We start from the raw sequence: 14,110 nt of genomic DNA, 5'->3' as shown, positions 1-14,110 counted from the left end.
ATCACATAGACTGTCAAATAAAGCTTCTACCCTAAGACCACAACCAAACAAGGAACAGAAAATAAGGCCAAATCCATCATTCTAGGGCTATGCAATTCTAAACATATACAACTTTGAAAGCATACACTTAGCAAATAACAAAGTCAACATCGATTCCAAGAGATATATTCATAACATGGTTAATATATTGGGAAACACTTACTTGATCTAGGCCGATTTCGCGCATTGCACTCTCCTTTTTACTTAAGAAAACCGTTTTCATAAAAACTTGACTTTTGTTTCTTTTGAAAAGGTTTACCATTTCCTCAGTTTGAGTTCTGACACACCCGAGAGTGTGCCCGAATCCCTCAAACCAAGGCTCTGATACCAACTTGTAACAACCCAAAAACCAGATAAAAATTTTCCTTTTTGAAACTAGAAATACAATCATAATTTGTTCCTAAAATCCATTACATCATATAGTATCAAATATCAGAGTATCAAAATAGATGAATGTGGAAATGCTGGAGAGTGAATGCTACGCCATCAATCCGGGCCCTTGCCCTTAGTACTGGAAGTACCGGAAAACACCCAATTAAACCGTAAGCTAGAGCTTAGTGAGTTCCCAAAATATCACATAACATACAACCATAAAATACCATACAACACACATAATCTTGCCATGTTCTACCCCCATGGTCTTTACCTGAAATGCCATGGGCTACCCCCATGGTCTTTACCTGGAATACCATGGGATACCCCCAAGCTCTTCACACAAGTCAATTCATAACAACTAACAATCCACATATCAGGTAACGGGCCGGCATTGGTGCCTTCAACCCATTGATATAGTGAGAACACTCAGCTCAGTCTGCTAATAAAATACTGCTCGGCTACCGGCCCAGAAAATCTCACACTAGATATAGACAAATTAACCTAATTAGAAGTAAGTCACAACTCGAGGCATATGCCCAAACCCTAGGTCCAAACTCCTCCAATAAGGCCCAAAAGTCTTTCTACTTTAATGGGCCTAACATCTAAGGTCCAAAACAATTATGGGCCACAAGGCCCAAAAGGCCCAACCATGCTACCTATGGTCCAATAATAAATTCCAAGGCCCAACTATTCTAATAGGTCCAGGCCCAAGGTCAATTAGGGCCCAAATGTCTCAAAAGCCCAACAGAAGCCCAAAGTCCACTGGAAGCGTATGCCCAACGTACATCATCAGTACGCTTAGCGTACTAAGCTCTTGGGCAGTACGCGCAACGTACCAACTAGTACGCCTAGCGTACAAGATGATTTTGCACAAAAGCCATTAAGTGCTTAATACGCAAAGACACTTCGTCCAAAGCCAGATCTTGGTCATTTCTAAGGTCCTAGGGCATAAATTGGCAACTTTATGCCTTTGCATGCAATATGAGAACCCAACACCACATTTTAGCCATTAAGACTTTCTTTAAGACCTTAAACTCTTGCATGGTTCCATAACAACCATCAAGTTAGCATTTTTATGCTTTTAACATGGAAAATGGAACTCAGATCTAACATTTCTAACCTGTGGAGTTGCTCAAACTCACATGAGAGGAACCATGGACCAAAAATGGACTCATTACTAAACCTTAACTTAAACTAGCAAAAGAATGAGCAAGATATGAGCTTTTTACCTCCAAAAGCTTCTCTAGATGATCTAGATGTAGGATCCAAAAGCTTTCCCACGTTCAAGGCTTGATCACCACCTCCTTCTTCTTTCTATCAAACCAAAAAGGGTTACTCTTGGAACCTTCAAGCTAAATATCACTCTCAAAGATATCTAGGGTTTTAGGGACGTTTGACGGTAATGGAGGCTGGTAAGGAAGAGGGTCCAAGGTCATAAATGAGCTTAAACAGGGCTCAATCCCGACAATTAGGGTTTTAGTCTTCAGCCTTGTACGCCCCGCGTATGAGCCTCAGTCATCCGATGCACGCGCTTGTGTACGCTAAGCGTACACACATGTACGCCCACCGTACAGAGGGTCCTCAATTGCCAAATTAAATACTTCAAGGGGTTAAAGGAAATACCTGGATTTTTGGATGTTACAAGGAAGAAAGGCTAAACCAATCATTCTAAGGCTATAAAACCCTAACTATGTACAATTATACATCATACACTAAGCAAATAGCAATGAAAAATTCAATCTTATAAAGCAACCTCCTAGGCTAAAGTCATCACAATTCAGGCAATCCTATCACATTTTCCTGTACGATCCTTAGCATACCACTAATATGCAGTTCTATCAGTTCATAAGATATTAGCTCTACACTACTTATAAAATAAATAGAGATATTTTGGGAAACTACAGCTCGAGCTCTGGCTGATTGTACACACTGCTTCACTGGGGTTTCTCCTGTAAAATCTTTTGTTTCTTTGAAAAGTTTTTATGAAAATCTTCAGATCCTTAGTTTGAGTTTGGAATTCCCCTAGAGTTCATCCAAATCCCTCAAAATAGGGCTCTGATACCAACATGTAGCATCCAAATTTCAAACCAAAATTTTCATTTTAAACCCATAGAAAAACAGTTTTCATAAAATCCATCTCAGAAAAGTCATAATAGCAAATAAAATTCCATATCAATATATTAGAGTGTCCCAAAATATACAGTAACAAAATCTCCAAGCGAATGTGTACAATCAAACATTCGCTTTCCCGTGATCCTCGGAAGTACCTGAAACACATTTAATCAACATTTAATCAAACATTCGTTTACATCATTGTGTTTGTTTACGAAATACATCCAAAATAACATAATGTATGATAATTCAAAAATACAACGAATATCCAAATTCCTTAGCTACAACCTGCTTATTGAGTTCCTGATAATACAAGTCGTTTTGAAAAGCGTCAACATAGAATGTTGGTGAGTTCATAAGCATGTTTGTAAGAAAACTTTGTAATAGTTTGTGACTTCCAGAAAATCCAATATTTTCTTGTAAAAATAGTTTGTGAGTCTCGCTTCAAATCATGTATAATTGCATGTGTATTCCTTGTTTATCTTGTTTGAAAAATATATAGAGAAATGATTCCCAGAAAATCCTATATTTTCTGTTATACGAAAAGTTGTAGTCTTGAAACCCTAAGACCCGAGCTGAGTGATTCGTTGCGAAATAAACGACACGTAGTTTTGTACCTTATAAAATGACTAGAGTATATGTTATGCATAAATTGTAAAAGATAGTTGTTATTCTCTATGTGAGTCGTTACAACCATACTAATATGACGAGAGCGCCTGTCTTGACGTTCTTCAGGCGTCGGTTTCTAAAGATAATTGTCACCCTAGACTTGTCTGTCTAGCTGTAGCGAGCAGCTCACTGTGGGGGTGTCAACCCTGTATAGATCTATACACAATATCCCGCTCCCCCTCCAGGAGAATATGGTTATAACTACAGGTCTTACTATGTACACTAGTTAGGTACGAGTGAAGGAGTGTCTCACAAGAGCCTTAACGGAAATTTACGCGAATATTGAATTCCATTATTTAACGTTATAAATAATGTTACTATAGTATATTTTCGACCTATAATTTATAAGTGACAAAAGTAGTTCATTTTTACCATTGTTGTAAAAATGGCCCGATTTTACTAAAATTGTCAATAAAGGCCCAATTAAAATAAAATTGTCGCATAAGGCCCAATTAAAATAAGATTGTTGCATGAGAAGTTACACAAGGTAACTTGTTTCCAACAACTTAAGACTCGGATAAATCTCGAGTTTGTGGACCTTTAGAATGATATCACAACATTTCACACACATAACAAGTAAAACAAACACATGCAAGCAAATATACAAAGATTTTACATAAGACTAGACTTGTATCCTCCCCCTAAAGAAAGAAAATCTCGAAAACAAGGGGTATGAAGCTCACCTTGGGGGATTTTTCGGTTTGGAAGGGAAGATGGTGAAGGTTTTCGGCCTAGGTTGCTTCCTTGAGATAATTTTCGAAGTCAAGGGGCTCTAGAGAAGCATATGCACGAAAATAGAGTAGTTTGAGGAATAATCTTAGTGTAAGATGGAAATAAAACAACTTGAGTGTGATATAAACTTACTAAGTTAATGATCTTTGAAGAGGAACTCTTGAACACACTAGCACACTTATGAAATATTGAGAAAAGGGATGAAGAAGTTCTTGAGAGTTGAGAGGAAATGAGAAGTGAAGTTAAGTTTGAAATGGTTTGTGGGGAGTGAGAGGGAGGATCAGCCGACTTTTGAGGGAGGGGAGAGAAGAAAGGTGTGTGGAAGTATGTTGGAAAACTCCATCCTCCGAGAAGTATGCTAGACAATTGCTTGGTTACATGTCATGCAATGTTGAGGTGTCAACATAAGTCAGCCTCATTTATTTTGTGTTCTTTTCTTTTTTTATATAAAAGCCGATTGGTTATGGGGAAAAAGGAAAAGAAACGGGCTTAGGTTTTCCAAGTGTAACCGAAAATACCTTAGGCCCATTAAGGGTTTTCGGTTTGCATAGGTTATTGGGCTCCGTTTGGGCCCAAGAATAGTTTCGGTCCAATACTAGGCCAAAAGAAATGTATTAGGCCCAATAAGGATCTTTGGTTTAGGTGAGAGAGCCCAATAAAGATTTTTGATCCATTAGGGCCCATATATGGGTTTTCGGCCCAAAAAGATTAAGTGAAAGAGTTTTCGGCCCAATAGTGATTTTCGGCCTTACAAGGCCCATTAGAGGGTTTTCGGCCCAAAATAATACCTAATAGAGGTATTTGGCCCACTATGGTCTAAGAAAGATGTTCGCGGCCCAATAAGTCCCAATAAGAGTCTTACGGCCCAAAACAATGTTAAATACAAGTTTTCGGCCCATAAGGATCATGTTGAGGGGTTATTGGCCCATTAAGGCCCAAAGTTGAGTGAACATAGCTTATTGGGTTAGATTTTGGGCTTACACGAGGAAGTTTCGACTTGAAACACAATTTTGGATGTATAAACTTGTATAGTATTGAAATTTGGCCTATACCAAAAGTAGGGTTAGAAAATTACACAAAGAAATTATCTTGTACAAGGATAGAAATCCTAGCCCTAATTTGCTAGTTGTGATATATAAATGTATATATATACAACTATTCTACCACACATGTAAGAATAAGTGAGGAGACTCACCTGAACTGATGACTGATAGAACTCACACCCGAACTGCCGAAACTTGACTTCGCCTAATTAAATACACCAATTAACCTTAATTAATAATTAAGGGTATTCACATACACACTACTAAGCCCAAATTGAGTCTAGTCACGCTTAGAGTAAAAGACCATTTTACCCTTCACAAATCCCTCACCATCCACCTAATACTCAAATGCTCAAAATCCACAAAAGTCAACATGACTAGTACGCTCGGCGTACTTGACTCTATGTTGGGCGTAGAGCGCACCACCAAGAAAAACAGGCTCGCGTATGGATAAGCGGGGCGTAGCCAAGCATACGCACAGCATACGCACGCTATTCCCACCATCTTCATGCAAAATGTCTTAATCCTTAAGACATTAATTCTAAACAGAGATCTAGCCCCTAAATAACGTCTTAATCCATAAAGTCCCTGACTTTAAGCCTTTGCATGGCTATAAGGAGCTAAAACTCAAAACCCATAACTTTTACTTCATAAAAACCTCCACAACTCTTGTATGAAAGAAAAGAAGTGACCAAGCTAGCATTTTTATGACTCAAGACACCCTAGAATGTCTGAAAGGACAAATTAATAACTATGGAGTACTCCATGCTCACAAAGATCCAAGCTTTGGAACAAAAAGGACCAAAAATGCAAGACTAACAAGATTTATTAAGACAAGCTCCAAGATTTGAACTTTATATCTTGAAAAGTTGCACAAGAAGATGTAGTTGTTGGATCTACAAACTAGAATGCACCACCTTCACTTGAAAGATCTTCCTTCTAACACCAAACACACAAGAATCACATTCCAAGCTTCAAAACTCTCCTTCACACACAAGGGTTCTATTTCAGGGGTTTGGGGAATATGGAGGCTGGTCATGAGAAGGTCCAAGGAGGTTTGTGATGCTTAAATAGTGGTCACACCCAAGGAATTAGGGTTTAGAAACAACATGAGTACGCCAAAATTACGCCCAGCGTACGAACTTGATATGCAAAATAAAAAGATACAAGGGCCAAAAATGAAAAATACCTGCAACGGGTGTTACAGGTTTTATTTATTGTTGTTATTAAAATTAATAATATAAAAGACTTTATATATTGTTTTATCATATTAAGCCACAAGTTTATTTTTTATTTTTTTGAAAACGACGTTGCATTTTTATATTTTTTTCCATTTAAAAATATCTTTTGAAAGTCTCTAAATTCAACCCTATTAACAAAAAAACATCCATGATTTTTTTTTCTTTCAATTAAGCACAGAATAGTAGATACCGGTAACGTTTGCAAAACGTGTCTTGTACCCGATTAACGCTTCAATTTTCATGTTTCCTGTGCCTAACTATAAATAAAAATTCAGGTATGACTTTTTTCTTAATAGGGTCAAAATTTAGAGATTTTTTTTAGAGATTTTCACGTCATTTTTTATACAAAAAGATTCCATAATTTAATACATTTGTATTTCATCACTGTTTAATATAATAAAACTACATAGAAAGAAAACCCATGTTGCCTGGAAAAGTTGTCGGAGATATGAAGGGAGAGTCACCGACGATTTTTTTTTTCTTCTGATGGGTTAAGAACTCACCGGAAAACTCATGTTGGCCGGAGACTCGACGACGAAGATTACCATAGAGTTGACGGAGATGCAAAAGTTGTAGGAAAGCGGCAGGGCCGATCCAAGCATATTTTGGCCCAGGGCGAGAGGAAAAAAAGACCCTTCAAAGACAACTTTAATTAAGAGAAATAATTACAAAATGGATCTTTATGGTTTACAAAAGAATTTAATAACTAGTTTTTATAAAGATTTTGTCCATTTGGTTTACAAAAACATCAACAAAATCCAAATTAAACATAAATTCTTTCGTTTGCAACAGATAATATAAAAATAAGCATACAAATGAATATCAATCCATCATCAAAGATTGGTATAATAAAAAAACTCATTAAATTCATTATTTCAACATCAATTGAATTCTTAAAAAATTGTTCTATCATAACTAAGTTCATAAATATAAAGCAAAGAAGGTTGAACATGACTCTCTAATTATTCTATAAATAACAATATTAAATCAAAATATAGATGAAACAAATTGATGCCTAACTATATTGCTCTTTTGGTGAAATCAATGCTCATAAACTACACTTAATTTTGAAATAGACACATAAACACAAAGTAATTCAATCCCTTTAATCCCAAGAATGGATTAAACTCTAAATCTAGGGTTAAAAAGAGCTTTTAAACCTATTTAATAAAAGCACTAAACAACTATGGATGTTTGATCCTTTTGATTAAGGTACCCTATATACACAAAGTAAATGAAATCACTAAGAGTTACAACAAGAAATAAAGAAATATCAAAATAAGAGCCGCAAAATAAAATAAAGGAAGTCTAAAAGACCAAATAACATAGATCAAAAAATCAAAGCTTCACTTCCTGTATTCGGACATCGAAGATGATACTTTCTTAACACCCACACCCCATTTTCCCTACTTCAGTATCGTAGGACATTCTTTCTCAACACCCACAACCCATTATAGTCTACATTAGAAAAAGAAAACAATAGAAATTGAGAAAAAATATCACCGTTATAAACATAAATTACCTAATTATATCGACGGAGAGAAGGAGTCATTGAAGGAGGGTTCATACCCAACAAATGTGTTAATGGGATCATGTCATATGTTGCGGCCTGTGTGAAATCAAAAGCATTACAAACATCAAATAAAGAACTAAGAAGAATTAGAACTCAGAAGCATTACAAACATCGAATCAACACAATGTTTCAAAACACAAAAGAAGTATGCCTCCCGAATTCGACCTTTGCCCCTATGTGGCTTTGAGCACGAAATCATATTTCAAGAACCGAAAGATACTTGAGTCACTGAGAGTGAAATAGAATATCATGTTACAAACAGACTTTAGTGTTCTTGACTAGAATATTGTTATTCTAGAATTCCAAGATGGCATCGTGGCGATTAAAATTTACAAGACGAACAATCGATTCGGTTCCCAAGCAAATACACGCATTCTGATTTATAACCCCTCGAGTTTTTTTTTCAACGCATCTTATTCTTACACTCAATTAGATTGGGCTCTTGGGCTAACTTTAGCTCTAATGCAATAAAGCCTTAATTTTATTTTTTAATATAAAAGCTATAAAATCCATAAAAATTTTGGCACTTTAAAATTCATGGTTCCTGAACGGTTGCCCGGATGACTCACTGTCAGGACCGGCTCCGGAAACCGGCTAAAGCCAATTATAATGATATTCTTTGCACGCCAAAAAAATATATAGTTCAATGGTTAAATAATATACAAAAGTAAAGAAAATGAGTAAACCAAAATGACGTTTGTTATCTTTATAAATCATTATCCCTTAATAATATAGAAACTGTTATTATAAATCAGAATTTAGAACAATCTTTTAGTATATATACATGTAAACAAAGAAGAAGTAAATACATAGACAAACACCATCGAGGGGAGGCTGAGTTCAATCCCATACCTCCTCGTAAGCTTCATTTTAGTAATTATATATAAATTTAAAATATTAAACAAAGTACACCAAAAATAACAATATTTGATGCAATCTTATTTTTTGGTGTTCATGGTGCGTTTTGCTGCTTCGATATGATCTTTGACAGCATCGGCAGATGCCTCGGCTTTTCCAGCCACCGTATCCTGCACTTTCTGGGCGGCGTCCTTGGTGGCGCTCCAAGCTTCCTGTGCTGATTGCTTTGCTTTCTCGGTAATGTTCTCCGTCGCTCCGGCGGCAGCTTTCGATTGGTTCGCCACCTTGTAACAAAATCATGTCAATTTTTTAATAATAAAAATAGAAGCGCCGACTGATGCGATTTATATCCGTGTGTGAATTGAAATGCTTACATAGCCTGCGTGAGAAGCTGCTTTCTCTTTAATTTGGCTCCCAGCGTTCTTCAGCTCGTCGATAGCACGCTTGGCTGTATCCGATGGCGAGGGTGACGACACAAATCGCACCTATTAATTGATTACAAGTTTTATACATTTCATCTGATTCATATATTTCCCAGATATAATAAAAGAAATTAATCCAATTGAGTTTTGAAATGTTGAGAATAAAGATAAAGATTAAAGGGACCTGGGAGTGGGTAAGTGTAGGGTTGGAGCCAAAAACCCTCGAACCCAATGCGGTGCGAACCATAACGCGGGTGGTCTGGACCATTATTGCTGTGACTCCTGCCATTTTTCACCTTATTATTTTTTTCAGTTAATGGATTTTTAAATTTTTCCAAATTGAGCTCTATATTTAAATTTACTTTTTGCATATATGGAAAGAAACTCAAGAGATGAAAAAGCAAACTGTCGCTCCTTTTGTGGTTAAAATTAAAATACAATAACGAAAAAAGAGTAAAACCGTCAATTGTTAGACTTGTTCTTCGTTTCTAAGAAAATTGTGGATAAACAACCAAATTTACTGTATGGTACATAATTAGACTTTTTTTATTATTATTATTAAAATAAGTGATTTTATTCTCAATTTTCCAAAGTATATAATTCACAATTTTGAAATTGGGTACACGAAAAACGACAAATTATCATATAAACTTGTTACCTAGTTAACTAACAGGTATTATGATGTGTTGTTAGAAAATAATTTTCTGACTTAGAACTTTTAACAATATAATCCAATGTTTACACTTTTTCATCATTTATAAAAGTTGATGGACTGTCTGGTAGCTTTTTAATTTCTTAATTAAAAGATTTTAAAATTTTCAGATTCAGAGTTATTTGATAATTTTTTTAATTTTTGTCTTTTAATTGTTCAGCACTCTTTTAATTTTTAAAATGACTTGTATCTAAATAAAAAAAAGTAACATGTACTGAAAATACCCTAATTCTTTCAGCAAACTTGTTTCCCTCTTCTCTTTCTATTTCACACGGTTGCCTCCCTTTTTCATTCCCCTGCTATCTCCGTCATCTTAAAAATTCATATTTTAAAAATTCAGACGTTTTTAAAAAAATCAGATTATAAAAGTTTAATCATGTCAAACAACCCTAAATCATATTGACGGTGGTAATCAAATGATATAATATTTTACTCATATATCATTGTTTTCTTTATATGTTCATTAAACTGTATTTTACCATTTAAAGGAAACTATCTTACAAAGATTATGGTTCAAAAACAAATTTTAAAATTTGTGTTATCTTATTCTGTAGATGACGAAGGAAAGACAAAAACATAGAGTGGCATGCCTTTGGGCTTTGGTCAAACCCAAATTACGGTTACAAGTTTTAATCAAGACCAAGCCTAATAACTATTACATGATCATAACTTTGGGCTTAGATCCAACAATCTTAAGGAATTATTTTATTCGAGATTATTCTTTTGTTTGATTAATCCCTAAATGTTTGAAATTGTTCATCTATAATATTATTTGAAAATGTCGACTGATAGATAAAAGTGATGTATTAGCCCAAATAAATCAAAGCATGGCTATATAAAGATTATAAGTCTAAGTTCGTTTAGAAATGGGTATTGGGCCAGTTAACTGAAATGCGTTCGGTACCGGGTAAGGAAGTAAGGAGGAATAGTTTGTTGAAAATTTTCGAGTTTACAAAATAGTTTTAAGCAAACAAATTAATTACGTAAAAGAAAATACAGACATACAGTTCAGATCAAGTTATAGAACGAGGATCCAACTGGAACATACTTAACAACAAACCATATGGTATTTAGAATTTTACTTTAATTGCAATAGAGATTCTTTAATATATAATTAGATCTTTATCTATCGATATCCATATAAAAAAGACAAGAATAATTACTAGAGTTCCAATTACAAACATGATACCACTTATGTTTTCTTGAGCATGAGAAAGTCAAACACACTGGTTTTTTTTTTTTTTTTCTTTGTTGAAATTCCTTGAGTTGTTTACAAAAATATTTTTTGAAAACTAACTTTTTAAAATGTCTTAAAGTTGTCAAATAATATATTTTATATTTTAAAAGGATAATCGACTCATATTTATGTATGATTATCTGCTATTTAAGGTTGAATATGTCACATCTTTTTTAAATTTTACACTTTTTGCCAAGATTTTAAATTTTATTACAGAAAACATGAGTTTATTATCTTTTTAAAACAAAAATCGGTTACTTAAAAATTTTAAAACATTCTGAAAAGTTAGTCTCCGAAAAATATTAATAACCTAAAAAGTTATGGTTAGAATTGTTTACATAATTTTAAAAGTTTTTCCTTTTTACACTAATACGGATGGATCATGTATTCTTATTTAATCTACATAAATAGTCAAAATAAAAACTAATTAATTACCTTAATTTTTTAATCAACTAATATTATTTTATGTATTTTTAAATAGTATTAATAAATAAGTTATTTTATTTATTTTACTAAGTAAACTTTTATTTATTTATTTTGCTTGTTTAAAAAAAATCATAAATTACCATTTGCTTAATTATCTATTCCATTGATATATTGCGAATTTACCACATATGATCATTATTTATTTTGCTATTTTAAAGCTTTTTGTGTTTGACCCAATATATTCAGAGTTTAATTTACAATATAATTTTTTTTTCATATAGACCTCTAATAATGTATTGGACAAAAACAATATATTAAGCAGACAATATTAAGCGTCTAATAACACATCATTAAGCAGAGAATGTTAAGCATCTAATAAAACATCATTACCTCTAACTCATATGTTAAAATGATTTGTCGTCTAAATCTTTGTCTGATATCCTTAAACACGAGGCACTGGATCGAATCATTCTCATATAAATTCGATATAGTTTTTTCGAACTATGACCTCGAACAAGATTGTCATACTTAATTGATCCACATATTATTATCATCTATGTGTTGTCACATACTAATATTTATTGGACTTATTGATCACCCTAATGATATAAAACTCCAACAAGTATAGAAGCATATTTCATCTTTGACATATGTGTTTATCATCAATCTACACACCATATCTTGTAGTATCCGTTAACTCTTTTATTCAAAAAAATTATATTCACTATTTCAAGAACTAATAAATATTCACTTACTTAAATGTCAACATATATATCAGGTCAACGAATATCCAAATAAAATCATTTTCAAGATTTGTTATTCATAAAATAATCAGATGAGGCTGAGTCAATCCAATATTCATCATCACTAAATACATGTAAATTTTACTCTTGGCAATACTCGTTTTCATCATTATGAATGTTAACCAACTTTTACATTAGTCTTAATTTATAGTTACTCGTATAACATGATCGATTATTAATGTTTAAATTAACAAATTCTTATTCATAGATTAAACATGCTAAAACATAACACAATAATGTTAATGAAAACAATCATACCAGATATATTAATTCATAACTTAATGTTTCAAATATTTTTACACTATGTTAGAAACACGTGTATTATATGGTTAAATAAAGAAAATATTAAATTATAAGTTATCAGAATATAGAATTATAAAACAATATTTTGTGATAAGATATGAATGATAATAATTTCATAAAACCGATATATAAATAAAAAATTGAAATGTAATCATATAAATAATTGAGAGATATACTCAAGTGCATATATTACTAAGAAACACAATGTTGTTACATAAATGAATTATCATCGTTTCAAAATTCATCAAGCTACAATTGTTTCACATTTTTTTTTGAACAACATCGAATCTATCAAAACCAAAGCAAAAGAAAAGATAGCTAGATGCTAGCTACAAAACATGTTAAGGCATGATTGAATTTACAACCATGCAACCCAATGAATCGTAGCCTTAGAGTTACGAAACGAGAATATAACACGACAAACACGACACGACACGACATGACACGATGTCGTGTTTATTTTCATTAACATGAAAACGAGTTGATTAAAACACGAAACGACATGACAATGTTTTATGTAACACGACATGACACGATGTCGTGTTTATTTTCATTAACATGAAAACGAGTTGATTAAAACACGAAAACACAACACGAAAAACATAAAATAATATAATTATTAGTTTATTAAATTCATACTTAATCAAATATAACACGGAAAACACGACAAACATGAAACCACGGCAAACACATGCTAAATCGTGTCAATTCTGTGTCGAATTTTAAACACGAACACGACACGACACGAAGTCGTGTTTTTACATTTAACACGGACGCGAAACGAACACGAATACGAATTCAAATTTCGATTTCGTCCCAATTTTGTTTCATGTCATGTATTTTTGTCGTGTCGTGTCGTGTCATAAATTGACACCTCTACAAAAAACAAATGTTTCCTAGACTTAGACTATAAAACTGCATTTCGATAAGTCCAAAGCACCTAAATGACCACCATGAACATATAATCAATCATCACCCTTTTCATTTTCGGAGTTGATCCTGCATCAACCCATTCCACCATATCCAAAGTCGATGTGTAACATTGCGATGATGAGGTATTTTCAATTTTATCCTTAAGTATGAAAGAATATTGCATTTTGACCCTTAGGTTTGAGGAAGGTTGCAAGAGTGGCCCATAGCGGCATTTTGGTGAATTTTGGACAAATGGGAGTACGTTGGCGTACGTTGTGTACATTGAGCGTACTAGGGCGTACACCGCGTATGCAGGGCATATGTGGAGAAACTTCAAACCCTAATTTTTAGGGTTTGGTCCATATATAAGCATCATTATCACCTCATTTATCATTCCCTCATCAGCCTGCCCCTCTAGCAAACCCTAAGTGAGAAGAGTGCATTTTGAGCTCATTTGTGTGTTTTAGTGGTGTTCTTGAAGAAAAAGAAGTTGGTACAACGACCTTGGAGCTTGGGAGAAGCTTGGATATGGGATTCTTCACTTGTTAGCTACCTCCAAAAGGTAAAAAGCTCATTGCTTGACCACCATATCTTGTAGATCTAGCAATTTCTTCATTTAGGGCACTTTTGGTCCCAAAATATGGTGATTCTTG

The 14,110-nt window shown here is 33.8% G+C and overlaps 1 protein-coding gene across 1 annotated transcript; it reads right to left on the bottom strand.

Annotated features, from left to right (window-relative positions):
• Positions 1 to 8,500: 8,500 nt before the first annotated feature.
• Positions 8,501 to 9,440, bottom strand: LOC145141116 (Late embryogenesis abundant protein (LEA) family protein). Its single transcript, XM_079074452.1, has 3 exons — positions 9,249 to 9,440; positions 9,017 to 9,127; positions 8,501 to 8,926 (listed from the first exon to the last, which is right to left on the bottom strand). The coding sequence occupies exons 1-3, from the start codon at positions 9,351 to 9,353 to the stop codon at positions 8,723 to 8,725; spliced, it is 420 nt and encodes a 139-aa protein (XP_078930578.1). The 5' UTR covers positions 9,354 to 9,440; the 3' UTR covers positions 8,501 to 8,722.
• Between the last annotated feature and the right edge of the window lie 4,670 nt (positions 9,441 to 14,110).

The sequence above is a fragment of the Lactuca virosa genome, chromosome 9 (assembly GCF_052849685.1).
Source record: "Lactuca virosa cultivar CGN04683 chromosome 9, Lactuca_virosa_CGN04683_v6, whole genome shotgun sequence".
NCBI classification, from domain to species: domain Eukaryota; kingdom Viridiplantae; phylum Streptophyta; class Magnoliopsida; order Asterales; family Asteraceae; genus Lactuca; species Lactuca virosa.
Note: the sequence above shows the minus strand (reverse complement) of the source record. Positions and strands in the feature narration are given on the sequence as shown.

What these genes read in the sequence shown, in the direction of transcription:
- LOC145141116 (XM_079074452.1), bottom strand. Translation starts at nt 9,353, where the DNA reads ATGGCAGGAGTCACAGCAATAATGGTCCAGACCACCCGCGTTATGGTT. An exon ending in CTACACTTACCCACTCCCAG is followed by an intron (nt 9,128 to 9,248) that starts GTCCCTTTAATC and finishes ATCAATTAATAG; the next exon opens with GTGCGATTTGTGTCGTCACC. An exon ending in CAGCTTCTCACGCAGGCTAT is followed by an intron (nt 8,927 to 9,016) that starts GTAAGCATTTCA and finishes TTTTGTTACAAG; the next exon opens with GTGGCGAACCAATCGAAAGC.